The sequence below is a fragment of the Mastomys coucha genome, unplaced genomic scaffold, assembly GCF_008632895.1.
Source record: "Mastomys coucha isolate ucsf_1 unplaced genomic scaffold, UCSF_Mcou_1 pScaffold11, whole genome shotgun sequence".
In the NCBI taxonomy this organism is placed as follows: domain Eukaryota; kingdom Metazoa; phylum Chordata; class Mammalia; order Rodentia; family Muridae; genus Mastomys; species Mastomys coucha.
The window spans coordinates 5,610,013-5,623,802 of NW_022196893.1; the positions used below are offsets into that span (position 1 = coordinate 5,610,013).

General features: G+C 46.6%; 1 protein-coding gene and 1 pseudogene across 2 annotated transcripts; one reads left to right on the forward strand and one right to left on the reverse strand.

Annotated features, from left to right (window-relative positions):
* The first annotated feature begins 3,762 nt into the window (after positions 1–3,762).
* Positions 3,763–4,128, forward strand: LOC116082428 (annotated as a pseudogene). Its single transcript, XR_004115297.1, has one exon. The product of XR_004115297.1 is annotated as a PHD finger-like domain-containing protein 5A pseudogene (transcript).
* A 3,897-nt stretch (positions 4,129–8,025) lies between these two features.
* Positions 8,026–13,790, reverse strand: LOC116073894 (cytochrome P450 11B1, mitochondrial-like). The gene is made up of 9 exons (XM_031346154.1): positions 13,522–13,790; positions 12,978–13,133; positions 11,452–11,651; positions 11,130–11,333; positions 10,734–10,885; positions 9,585–9,751; positions 9,274–9,352; positions 8,995–9,183; positions 8,026–8,641 (listed from the first exon to the last, which is right to left on the reverse strand). Exons 1-9 carry the CDS (start codon positions 13,764–13,766, stop codon positions 8,528–8,530), a joined length of 1,506 nt encoding a protein of 501 aa, XP_031202014.1. The 5' UTR covers positions 13,767–13,790; the 3' UTR covers positions 8,026–8,527.

Here is a 13,790-nt window from a genome sequence, read left to right on the forward strand (position 1 = left end):
ACATCTCAAATGCTCAGGAACTGTGCACATGCTCACACACAAACACAGCTATAGAGTGTGGCAGACGAGACAGAGGGTCTGCGAGATAGGTGAAGAGACTTGCCTTAAAGAATAATTGGCTAGACAGTGTCTAGGGTGCAGTGTCCAGATGACAATCTCATTGAAGGTCCCTTGGTCTTTGCTCCCCTGGCCCTCAGCAGACTGCACTGAAGCTACCCACATTCAGGAAATCTACCGATGTAAAGGTCAGACACATTTCTGAGTTACCATTGCAAGAGCATTTAGACTGAGGGTGTGTCACATCCTTAGGGAACACACCAAAGTGGTCATGTACAAGCACTACTAGTTTTCACACTAGTACCTTGATGGTCTCTAAGTCTGTCTTTTTTTTTTTTTTTGAGTAGTACCCTCCACGTCTTAACACACGAGATGCCTCCATGCCTGTTTTGTTCTCCATGTCTGTTTTGTGCTACTGTAGTCATTGGAAGATACAAATTACATAATGCACAACTCATCCAGGTAATATGTAAAGTTCGGGTGTTTTGCATACTGTGTGTATGGACATGCCCATTACCATCATAGTCAATTTTCAAATGCTTTTTCCTCTAAATAAACTCAGGGCCACTGTGACTCCTGCCCTGACTCATCCAGGCTGTCCTTACCCAGTAACCAGCCTGCATGATTGCACACCTTCTGTCTCTGTACATTTTTATTTCTGGACCTTCAAAAGATTGAACTCTCATGCAGCTTGTTCTTTTGTACCTGATATATGTGTGTGTGTGCGTGTGCGTGTGCGTGTGCGTGTGCGTGTGTGTGTGTGTGTGTGTGTGTGCATGCGCATGCTTGTGGTCATGCATTTTGGTGAGTGTATGCTACACACAGTCACATCCAAAATATCGGGGATAAAATCCTGATTAAAGGATAAGAGGCAATAAGAATCCAAAAGGATTCTGTGCCTCCCGGATTTCAGACTAGTCACTGGTATCCTCTAACTCAGACATGTTCCAGATCAGTCTTTCCAATTGTCAACACGCCCCTCATAACTAGGCATAAAGGTACCCCAAGAAATGATTTGTAAATGGTTAAGATTGGGCATTGTCTCCTGGCCGACACAATGTTTCCAACTATCCTAGTTTAATGTTTTACGTACTAGAGAGTAATTGAAGGGCTTCCACTCAAGGACATTAGCTAGAAGTGTTAGGTCAGGTCGGAACTCCCCACTGCCTGCCCCGAGCTAGATCCAGAGAATTAGCAGGAAATGCTAGATTGAAATCTCCTGGTCATTGCCTCCAGCAGAACCAGAGAATTAGCCTAAGAATATCAAAATACCTCAACCGGGAGAGTTCCACTCCTCTTCCTCCTGCTTCACACCTAGCTACCAGACCCTGCTGACCTTGGTGTGGGGGTCAACTGCCTACGTGACTCTTGACATCTGCCCTGTTTGCTGTATGGTATTTAAGCGTGATTTTCACTTTGTATAAGGACTTGGACTTGGACTAGGACAAGGAGAAGGTCTAGCACGAGGACTGGGAGAAGAAGAAGGACTTGGACTCGCAAAAGGACTAGCACTAGAACTTAGATGGGCTAGGACTCAGATTCACGCAATCCGCAGTCCCCCGGGCCCACAGCGCTTGGGCCCGGGGGATACAACACCAGTCCAGAGGAGATAGCTGCTGCTTTAGACCCAGTATGTTTCAGATAGTCTCAGATGTACCTCAACTATTGAGCTGCCAGATTTACTATCTCTCTTTGGCAATGACTGTAAAAGTCTGATGCCATTTCTAAGAAATACATTTAGATCTTATACTTCATGTGTCCTCTCTGCCATCATTTCTTTGCCTACGCCTTGTCGACCTGACTAGGACCCCCGTTTCTCCCGCGGGTTGAGGGAGGCCCAGATCAGCCGGCCCATGGCAAGTGTACATATGATTTCCTTAAACTGGCATAATGTTTTCAAGTTTCACCTGTTGGAGTTGTAGCTGCCAATACTGCTTGCATGTAAAGTCAGTTTTCCAGGGGATAAATCTCATCACCTGTATGTCTGTTATGTAGGGACTACAGACAGTGGCCCTGTAGGGTACCTTTCATACCTGTGTGATGGGAAGGGCTCATCTGTGGTCTCAGCAGCTGCTAGACGCTAGCATCACACTTTTATGTTCCCATCCTATATATTTATATAGAAATGGTGGAGGGGTCATTTTACCAGAAAAAAAAAAAAAACAGACAGACATAATAAGAGGAAAAAAAGGAAGGAAGGAAGGAAGGAAGGAAGGAAGGAAAGAAAGAAAGAAAGAAAGAAAGAAAGAAAGAAAGAAAGAAAGAAAGAAAGAGAGAAAGAAAGAAGAGCTGTGTTTACATGTAAAGTACCCTAGTACTATTTCCAGGTCCAGAAAAATGCATGGTAAGGTCTCTTAACCATGACATTTTTTTTTCAGAGTATTGGTCTTCTTGGTGCCAAAATTAAAAACAAAAACCAAGTAAAACAAACAGGAAAAAACCCTATAGCTCTCATCTCAAAGAGAATAAGAGCTAGCTTATTTTGGAGGTATTTTGGTGACCATGTCCTCGGAAGACAAATTTAGGTCATCCCCAATTTCATGTTTCTGCATGGAAGCAGTTTCATGAAGGTTTTATAGTTTTACATAACAAAGAAAGTCATACATGAAGGGAAGTTTAAAATATATAGATGGGTACAGCATAGACGTGCATATAGCCAGATGGGAGAGAAAGCATTTCTGCAGCCCCAGATAATACCTGATAACATTTTGAGCCTTTGGGTTGGTTTGCTAAGTTAATGGATTCCAAGATTTCTTTCCATTCGTCACAGTATAGTACTTCAGACACAAAAGCGGCCAAGGTTATGTTCTTTTAGAGGCTAAAGGTAGCTGAAGATGAAGTAATTTGACTCTTGAGCTACAACATTCAAACTCTCTACATAACTGCATGGTCGTTTGTTTTGGGGTGTGTGTGTGTGTGTATGTATGTGTGTGTGTGTGTTGATTGTTTAGTTTTGTTTTGTTTTTATGTGTATGAGTGGTTTGCCTGCATGCATGTCTATACACCATGTGGGTAAAGCGCCAGTGGAGGGTGTTAGATCCCTTGGAACTGAAGTTGCAGGTCATTGTGAGTCACTATGTGGGTGCTGGGATTTGAATCTTGATCCTCTGGAAGAGCAGCCAGTGCTTTAACCACTGGGCCCTCTCTTTAGTCCCAACCACAGTTTTAACTAGTGTTTGCTGACACAGCTTCTCTTCTGGAATTCTGTTCATACTACCAAGTAACTTTTATCAGCTGTCTTCTGTCTGCTCGCCAGCATTCAGCACATGATATGTGATTATTGTTTTATGTTTAATTTTATATGTTTTAAAAAGTTAATATGGAGCCAGGCAGTGGTGCTGCATGCCTTTAATCCCAGCACTTGGGAGGCAGAGGCAGGTGGATTTCTGAGTTCAAGGCCAGCTTGGTCTACGGAGTGAGTTCCAGGACAGCCAGGGCTACATAGAGAAACCCTGTCTCAAAAAAATTTAAAAAAAAAAATTAAAAATTAAAAAAAGTTAATATGAATAAGACATATGATCAGTCATAAAACATTTGCCACAGTGGGCAGTGGTAGAGCACACCTTTAATCCCAGCACTAAGGAAACAAAAGCTGCTGGATCTCTGAGTTCGAGGCCAGACTGATTTACAACGTGAGTTCCAGGACAGCTAGGGCTACTCAGAGAAACCATGTCTTGAAAAACAAAACAAAGCCGGCCACCGGCTTGGAAATGAGTTATGGCTACACATTATCCCGATTTGATTTTCTGCCGTAAGCAGGCTGGTGTTGCTATTGGAAGACTGCGTGAAAAATGTGACGGCAAATACGTGATCTACGACTCGTTTGTGCATCCCTGCACCCTGGTTCGCATTTGTGATGAGTGTAACCATGGATCTTACCAGAGCTGGTGTGTGATCTGTGGAGGTCCCGGAGTCTCTGATGCCTACTACTGTAAAGGGTGCACCATTCAGGAGAAGGATAGAGACGGTTGCCCAAAGATTGTCAGTTTGGGGAGCTCTAAGACAGACCTGTTCTATGATGGGTGGGTGGCTCCTTCCTCCCCCATCAAGTTGCTGCAGCTGCCAGAATAGACGCCTACTACCACCAGCAGAAAGCATCCGCAGAAAGGGACGGAGCTGAGTGTCACCAGAGCGCCTGCTAGTGCTAGTGTCCTGCCCCCTGCCACTAGCGAGGACCCATAGAGCACTCTAGCAGACTGGAGGAGAGTTGCTCACTCAGTCCCTAGGTCCCTTTTTGTTTTTAGTTGGAAAAGCAAGGCTCTGTTCTCCACATTGATCCTTTCAACTCAAAAGCTTCAAAACAAGTCGATGTGTGCCCTTGATGATAAAACTGTCACAGCAGAAGTGTGGTCTTGTAGCAGCTATGATGGGGTTGTCCTGTGACAGTGTGGCCAGGTGTGACAAGAACGTTAATGTGACCTGACAATTTGCAGATGGTGCTGGGTTCGTGTTATTTTCCATGTAAATTGGAATTTTCAGTTATGCTAATAAAGTTGGCTACCTTCCCTATTTAAAAAAGAAAAAAGAAAAACAAAACAAAAGCAAAAAAAAAAAAAAAACCCAAACAAACTAAAAATTGACTATTTTAAAATAAGTCCATTAGGTATTTCAGAGCGGACTTCTTGAGTTTTGTTTTGTTTTTAAATATAATGGTTCTATTCACACAACTTATTTTCAAAAACTTTGAATTGACCAACAAGTGCACGATTATCCTGTGTAGCTTTTGTACCTTTTTTTGGTAACAAAGATAGTTCATGATCAGCATTATTTAATGTCTTTCATGTGGCCCCATCCTGAAGACTGAAGCAACAGTGCAGCTTGAATGTTCATATGATCATTTATTAATGTTACTATGTCTCATTATATGAAAATTACTTTAAAAGGGTCAAATATTAAAAATGACAGGATTGTCTTGTCCGTGCCACCAGTAGATAAGAGTTGATGCCTGCTAACTTAGGCCAAGTAATTTTAACTTTCTGGTGGTAACATCAAATGAACTCTAACTTCAAAGACTTTGAGATGGTGAGATTTGAAGTGAACAAGTTGAGATTTACATATTTAAAACCATTCGAGGTTTTGTCTGAGCTGTGTCTGAAGGTCACACAGAGTTGTTATATTTGGTTAAGTGTCATAAACAGTAAGATGTGGTCCTAAGACCTGGACACTGTTCCAATTATAAAGTGCTCTGAGCTTGGAGTTAAATCCTGTGCATGTGTATGTGTGAAACTTCTCTTGTCTTCTATGTGTAGATGGTTTGTCTGCGTGTATGTCTGTGCTCCACATGGATTCAGTAGCTAGAGTTTTCGGAAGGGGTGTTGATCCCTTGGAACTGGAGTTATAGATATTTTTGAGCAGCTCTGTGGGTACTGGGAGCCAAACCCATGTCCTGTGGTAGAGCAGCCAGTGATCTTAAATGATGAGCCATCTCTTATTTCCCTCAGGTTTCTTCTGCTCAGGGATGTAAAGGTGAGTCAATACTGAGAGAAAAGGAAGAACAAGGGAAGCTTCGATCTCTGTGTCCTAGCTCATCTTGCTCCCTGCAAGGAGAAGCTGGGTGGTCTAGCCACCTGAGGACAAACCATAGTCTATTTAACCACTCTCCTTTTTATAAACATGAGCTCATATTACTAATTTGTGGGAAGGAAAGAGCCCATGTGTGTGTTTCTTCTTATTCACTTGGAAGTCATTTTAGAGTTACCCAAGAGTTGTGTAGACAAGTACAAAGATTTTTACCCTATCATTTTGTTTTTTTTTTTCTTTTTGCTAATTTTCTCTGGAGCTGACATCTCATGTAACCACAGGGAGTTTATCAATACAGAAAGGTGAATTTTGATGAGCTGAGGAGGTGGTACAGTTTGTAAAATGCTATCATGAGGTCCTGAGTTTGGACCCTCAGCACTTGCATACAAGCTGAATGTGGGGGTGGGTGGGTCCCCAGAGCTCACTGGTTGGGAGTGTATGTGTATTTTGGGCTCAGTGAAAAATCTTGTCTCAATAAAGTGGAAAATGATAGAGACAGACACCCAGTACACAATTGGGTCTTCACATGCGTGCGTGAATGTGTGTGCTCTCATTTTATGTAATGATACTAACTAAATCATAGAACACAATTATTTTCACCAGTTTTTCCAGTGATATCTGTTAGTTTGCTTCTAGAATCCAACTCAAGACAACTCTTGTGGTGTATGTGATTGGGTTCTTTCCTCCTGAGTGCTCTGACTGACACCTTAGATTTCTGCTCTGGTGTTCTGAAGCACATTAACGGATGTGAACTCATCTGGTGCTTTCTTGTGAGTAGCCTGTTTTCACATCTAGAAGAGAACACTACAAAAGTGAAGAGTTTTGTATTCTCTCTCTCTCTCTCTCTCTCTCTCTCTCTCTCTCTCTCTCTCTCTCTCTCTCTCTGTGTGTGTGTGTGTGTGTGTGTGTGTGTGTATGTGTGTGTGTGTGTGTGTTATCTGTTCATGTACTTTTTTATTGTTTTACCAAGTGTTGATATTTTCTCTCCTTCTCAAAGTGACTTCTTTGTTGTTTATTTAGATGTTTATGATGGGTGTCCAAGAAGGCCAGAAGGGGTGTCATATCTTAAGGGAAAGAGTTACAGACTGTTGTAAACTGCTTTGCCTGGATGCTGGGAACCCAGAGCTAAGTCCTCTACAAGAGCAGAGCACTAAGCCCTTAAAAGTGATTTGATATTGAGGGCTGTAAAACCCTATATTGAATGCTATAAGCATTTTCTACTAATTCAGTGATTGAATTTTGATGGATCAATGGGTGGATTGATTATTTCAATGCAAAAACAGACCTGTTTCTATTGTATGTATGTAAGAGACATAGTTTATATTTTATCAGGGCACCTAAGAAACAATGAGGCAAAGAGAATGTGCCTAGGTATGATTGTATCCTCTCCCTGTGTGGTGTTCTGTGCTTTGGCCAAGTGGTGCATGTAGTCCAAAACATGAGAGCTGAGAGGCATTACACACTGATGTCCCAAATGCCCAAGTGAGACTGACTTATGATATGTGTTCATCAGTTGACTAGAGAAGATGTGGACAGAAACCATTATGAAACTCACTACCTGCCACACACACTTGCATGACAGCAGTTTATGAGGCAAAAGCTTCAAGGAAGCTGTATCCTGCAACCCCTAACTCAGAGGTAGCCCAGATATGTCTTTGCTATAGTCTCATGTGTTAGGTGCCCCCCAAGATAAACGTTGCTCTCTGACCTCCACCAATGTTCCAACATCCTAGCCAGTTGGAATTTCGCAGGCAATGTTAGATCAATTGCCTCCAGGATTGCTGGAGAGATAATGAGGGGGGTAGGGTATTGACTAGCCCAAAAGATTAGCATAGTGGGCCTTTACTAAGGATGAACGGGACCTTGAGCTGAGTGTGTGTGTCTGTGTGTGTGTGTGTGTGTGTGTGTGTGTGTGTGTGTGTGTGTGAGAGAGAGAGAGAGAGAGAGAGAGAGAGAGAGAGAGAGAGAGAGAGAGAGAGAGAGAGAGAGAGAGAGAGAGAGCAACAGAGAGCATTTGAGCCTGCACCACCACCACCCTGGGCCGAGAGCGCTTGGGTCTGGGGGGTAGGGTGCAGTGCCTGTCCAGAAGAGGTGGCTGCTTTAGACCCAGTGTGTTTCAGATGGCCTCAGATGTACCTTGACTGCTGAGCTGCCAGATTTTTCTTTTCTCTTTTGTAATGACTGTAAAAGTCTGATGCCATTTTTAAGAAATACATTCATATCCTGCATTTCCATGTGTCATGTCTGTTATTTTTTCTTTGCCAACGCCTTGTCGACCTGACCAAGACCCTCTTTTCCCTTGGGTGAGGGAGGCCCAGACTGGCCAGCCCATGGCAACTAACTGATTTCTGACCTATATGCTTCCACCACAAGTCTACAGCTTGTTCTGCCACACCTGAGGCCCTTGGCTCTACACATTATCCCCTGGATTGGCACATAGTCTGGACTGGAGAATGATCACTGAGCATTCACTGTACCTGTGAGGTCTGAGTCGTCCCATATGACATCTAGGGTGTGCAACATATACATTAGTTGCATGGCTGGTTCTGTCTTCCCTCACACATGACAATGTGTCAGGAGTGGTCATGGGTTTTCACTGCTGAAGTGAGATGTCCTTACTGATGTTGGGTTCCTCTTGTACAACGTTCAAACAATTCAGACAAAGAAATTTTAAGAGAGGGGGAAGGGAGAGAGTGACAAGGATGATTGGAACCAGACAAGAAGCCAGCATATGGGCTCATTTGGATGACCACAGGAGGTGACAGTTAGGGAACAGTAATTCTACAGAGCCATTCCCTGGCCTTGAATTACAACCTGTAAGATCCTAGACAAGGGGCTAACCATGGCTACAGGCATAGCACTCTAAGGAAGAAAAAAGAGGGGTAGTGTGTCATCAGAATGGGAGAAGGCTACTGACATCTTGGGACACTAAAAGAAAAGGGCTGTGTGACTAGTTGACAGGCCTGAAAGTGAGGAGGGGACTGGAGATGGGCATCAAAACGAAGTGGTAGGCCATCTGCACATCCTCTTTCTCTTGTGTCTCCAAATGGAAGGATTTCAGCACCTGGAACACAAAGGGCTGGAGCTGCATCTGGCCTCCTTGGCAGAGCAGAGCACTGGCCCATCTTCTGCTGAGCTGCCCAGTACTGCCACCATGCTGCATAGAAAACGACGTATGGGACCCTCCTCTAGAGATCATATGCACCCACCAAGCTACCACTAAGGACCTCTCTAGGCTCAGCTTGCCCACATTACTTGTTCCATCCTATTTGACCTTATTCTTAAGCCTTCCCCCACACCGCCACTGGGTGCCTGAGCTGGTGAGCCAGACACCCTGGGCTCATAAACTCTGAAGACCTGTCTTAATCACAGTCTAGCCCCTGCCTCATCCCAAAACTCCCCCTCAGAGCTGCTCACATGGTGAAGCAGGAGCAGCATCTCCACCTCTGCCAGGCGCCTCCCCAGGCACTGGCGCACCCCAAAGCCAAAGGCCAAGTGCTGAAAACTCCTTTTCCTCTCCAGCCAGCGCTGAGGCATATAACGTTCAGGTCTTGGGAACACTGCAGGGTTTCGGCCCATGGAGTAGAGATTCACATTGAGGACTGTCTGTGGGCAGATGCCAACCAAGGGTAAGGTCAGCTGCCTCTTTGAGTAATGCAGGGCAAGGCAATGGGTAGGTGTATGAAGATCACTCACCCCAGCAGGGATGTGATAGTTCTGAAGCACCAAGTCTGAGCTTAGAATTCTCTCCAAAAAAATACCAACAGGATAGAGCCTGGAGATGAGGAAGCAACGGCAGAGGCCTCAGCTGTGAAGGGCTTCTCCTGTCCACATCTGCACCTTTCTCCCTCAGATCCTCCAGGGGTGTGGTTGCTGACTCTGCTGAGCTCAGCCAACCTCCAGAGGAACAATAGCACCCAGCCATACATAGGAAGAAGAACAGAGAACATGGACCCAGAAAAGAGAGAGGACTGAACAGCAGGGAAGGACGGGCAGTCAGCACCTACCTCAAGGTCTCTTTAAGGGCAGCCCTCAGCAAGGGCAGGTCTGACAAGGCCTTCTGGGGATTTGCAGCGATGCTGGCCTCAGCTGCCATGCTTTCCTGCCGCAGGGCCTGCTGAACATCCAGGTTCCGAGCCAGCTCGAAAAGGGTCATTGCCAAGGGGATTGCTGTCTGCAAGAGCCAGAAAGCAACCTCAGACACCCTGCCAAAGGGCATCGCTACTACAAAGATGTCCTTGCATGGGTATACCAAGGTGGGACCCTGGGAGCTCTGACCCCTCTAATGTTCACCTGAACTTCTTCCTTACCCTACGTCCTGACGGGGGGAAAATCCCTGATATTGTATTCCTAGCCAGCACCTCAGCAACTTCAGAGTCTGGTGTTCTAGACCTGATCTGGTGCCCACTAAGATGGACTCTGTTACCCCAGTCCTTGATTTGCACTGGCCTTGAACCTCTAGATCCAAAATACCTCTCCCAATGGCATAGCCCACAAGAGCAATCTCTTAGATCTCTCTCTCCCTCCCCTTTCCCTCCCCCCCTCTCAAGTCACCAGTCTGTTTCCATGCTGTATATTAGACATATCAGCCTGGGCTTATGCTGCCTGGTTGGCATAAGACATGGTACATGGCCCTTCCTAATGGGTCCCAGGTTCTTGTTGGTCTTATCTGGCCCTGTGTCCCTGATTCAGGTATCTTGCTGCCTTACCAAGCCCTGGAGTGTATGCATACAATTCTGGCTTGTCAGACTCCCTTTCGTGGGCTCTCAGGTCTCTGTCTGCACTGTTGCCATGCCTCTGGCTTCTCACCCCCACAGGCCTTATGCTGGTCTTTACCCTCTCTCAAGTACTACCCCATGGTGGAAACATCCTCGTTGTCCTTCTGGGCTGGCAGCATGCTCATGCACTGGAGGAAATGAGGGGGAGGCTGCTGTCTGTCAGGTTTTATCTAACCTGACTTGGACCTGAAACTTGGATGTTCGGGTCTTGCCTACATACTGTCTAGGCAGGTTATCCCTTTCCTGGCTTCACAGCAAATGACCACAGTGGAGGAGCAGCATTGAATGGCCCAGGTGAGGGAGGAACTGTGAGTGACTGTGCTTTGGGGGAACACTCTGGGGTGTCTGTGTGGGATTCATGTTCCATGGGATCCTGACCGTGTCAGTACTTCCAGCAATAAGTTCCAATGAGTTGGCCTGGATCCCATCCATTGACAGAGCATTCTCGGCTACCAGCTCTCCTATGACACTCCAGGATTGTGGGTGACCCTTTGCCAGCTCTTGATACACGTTCATGATACATTTGGTGACTGAAGAAACAGAGAAAGCATGGAGTCATAATTATGGGATAATAATTGCTGTTGTGTCCCCAGCACCTCAGTCTTCCTGCCACTGTACCACCATTGCTGGGTTATATAATCCTAAAGTCACTGTGGAACCGCAGGAAGGGGCTTAAGCAGCCACAGCTCTTTGAAGTAAATGAAGATAATTAGGAATCCAGTGGTCATCGTCCCCCTGCCCGTGGCGCTGCCCAAGGCAGTGGTTGGTCCTTACCATACTCAGAGATGAAATCCCAGGACTCAAAGTTTTCTTTCCACACCTGGGTGCTTGTCCATCGAGTCAGGCTCCTGGGCAAGAACATGAGCTGTGTGGTGGTTTTGAACATGGAATGCAGGGCGTGGATGAACTTCAGACTGCCAGGGCTCAGGTCACAGCCAATGAGGCCCAGCCGCTCCCCAAAAAGAACAAAGTGGCTGGCTACAGAGAGAATAGTATTGCTGAACCAAGGCAGTCACTGCTCTCAATATTGTTTCCTCCCTCCTGGCCTCTGCCATCTCTGTCTCCCTCAAGCTGGACCCTTCCCCAAGCTGCACACCTTCTATGGTATAGTTGAACGCACTGGACTGAAACTCCATGGAGAAGCTTCCATGGACACTCTCCAGCATCTTCCTCTTCAGGTTATCCACAAACTCCCTTGCTACTCCATCCACCAAAGGGAAAAATTTTTGAACGGCTTTTGGTGACAGCACATTTGGGTTCAGCTGCAGTCGGTTGAAATGCCATTCTGCCCCATTTCTGCAGGACACAGAGCAGAGCTACAGACACCTCCAGGGAAGACCCCAGGCCTACATCCATCTTCCTGACTCTCAAAGAAACTGAGGGAAAGAGATGTTGAGCTCAGAGGTAGACTCTGCAGGTCCTGACCCCAATCCTTTCTTCCAAAGCCGCCCAGATATGTTGGGCAGAGGTCACCAAGTCTGAGGTGGGTTTGACACATCTGGACCCAAGATGGAAGGAGACTCTGCTGTCAAGCTCTGCCTACCTGGCCTATGCCACCACCCCACAGACAGGAAGCCCTGTTATCCTGTAGAGTGTGTGGTCTCTGAGAAATCAGCATCTGCCTGTCTGAGCTTAGGGATCCCATCTTCCCTAAGGCAGGAGCCTCAGCCGAGGACCACTCACAACTTCCACAAACTGAGGACCAGGGTGCAGGGCTTCCATGGAGATTCTCTGGTCAATGACAGGCAGGAGTTTGCACACCGAGCCACACAAGCAGGAAGCATGTCTTTTGTGTGCTAAAGCCTGTGTTTGGCAGTGACTACATGAACATGTACACATGCAGCCACACAGGACCTCAAAAATATGTGTGAACATATTAGTCACTCTGGGCATAAACCCAAGAGAACAGCCATGCACACCGAGGCAAATACATGTTCCAAGTCCTATATCTGAACACATCACACTGTCATGTTTTCAAATAAATACAAGTCAAATACCACAAATATACAGATACAAGACACGTGTACACGGCTCTGCCCCATTGCCTGGGAGCATTTCCTTGCTTCCAGGTGATTTCAGACAAGGTTCCAAGGTACTAATTTCTCTAACCATTACTGAGAAAATACTGCTCTTTATGTGGTCTCAAGTAGCTGTCCGCACCCTCCCTTTTTCATTCCCAGCAATAATAAGACCTTTGCAGCTTACACAGCCTAAGCCACTAAGAGCCTCTCTCTCACCACCTGATTCCATGTTTGATTGTGAGCCCATAAGAGCTGCTAACTTCTACTCTCCACTCCTTCATCCTCACGATGGTCTATCCCAAATCTCTGTGAGCAAAACATCCCCTAGGGAAACAAAACGACATTGCTGGACATTGGGTTATGGAAGAAGCTGGCTGGGGCCTTGATCCAGGGGGGTCTCCACCCCCACATTCCTGGGGCAGTGCTATAGCCTGTGGCAAGGAGACTGGGAAAGGCATGTTCAGAGCAAGTGCTGTTTGGCCATCTCCCTCCTCAGCAGACCCCCAAAACCTCCATGACATGGTACCAACCCCAGCCAGTTCTGCATCCTGGGTTCAGGACTCCAGTCTCACCTCCCTCCTCACTCCCAATGTCCACTCACAGCAAGAACACACCACGTCTCAGGCCACGGAGTTCTCTGTGGGCCACCCAGGATTCCAAGGGCATGCGGCAAGGATATGTACTCTCCACCTGGTACAGCTTCTCCGCATCCTCTGGCCGCATCACAGACACTATCTGTGTTCTTCCTACACTGTGCCTGTGGGGTGAAGCACAGAGCCCTGCTGTAAGTGGAATACCCTCCACCTGAGTTCCCTGCAGAGCCAGCCCTGTCAGTGTGCTCTCTCATTTCATCCTCTCCTGGCCATTGCTTCCCCCAGAGGAAGGCTCTCCCAGTGTCTGCCCAACTCCCCTCCACTTCAGCATCCCCACACTCTGTCCTCTCAGTAGTGAGCAGTGCCTTTCTCTGTCCACATAGAGAACCCATAAGTCAGGCCCATAACCTCCTGTGCTCCCACGCTGTCTTCCTAAAGATGGAATACCTGGTGCCTACTGAAGAATGCAGCACCTCATACCCTGCAGAGCCTGGGCAACCAGAGGACAGGAAGCTCTGTCTGTGCTTGGCTATGAGTAAGGAAGCCCCTTACCTGAAAATGAGCCCCAACTCCTGGAAGGCTTGATGCATCTCCAGGTGTAGGTTGTCTTGGCCCTGCTCCCTCAGGATCTGTATCATCTTCAGCCACTTGTTCCTGGAGTACTGTGGTATGGCTTCAAAGGGCTGCAGTGTCTTGGGGGCCAGTGTTGCCGTGGTGCCCATTGCTCTAGTCCTGTGCAGGCACCGCCAGGGTCTTGCCAGCCACATGTTTGCTGTCAACCTGAGAGCCGTCGCCATCCTCCCTCTTCCTGTGTTTAGTCC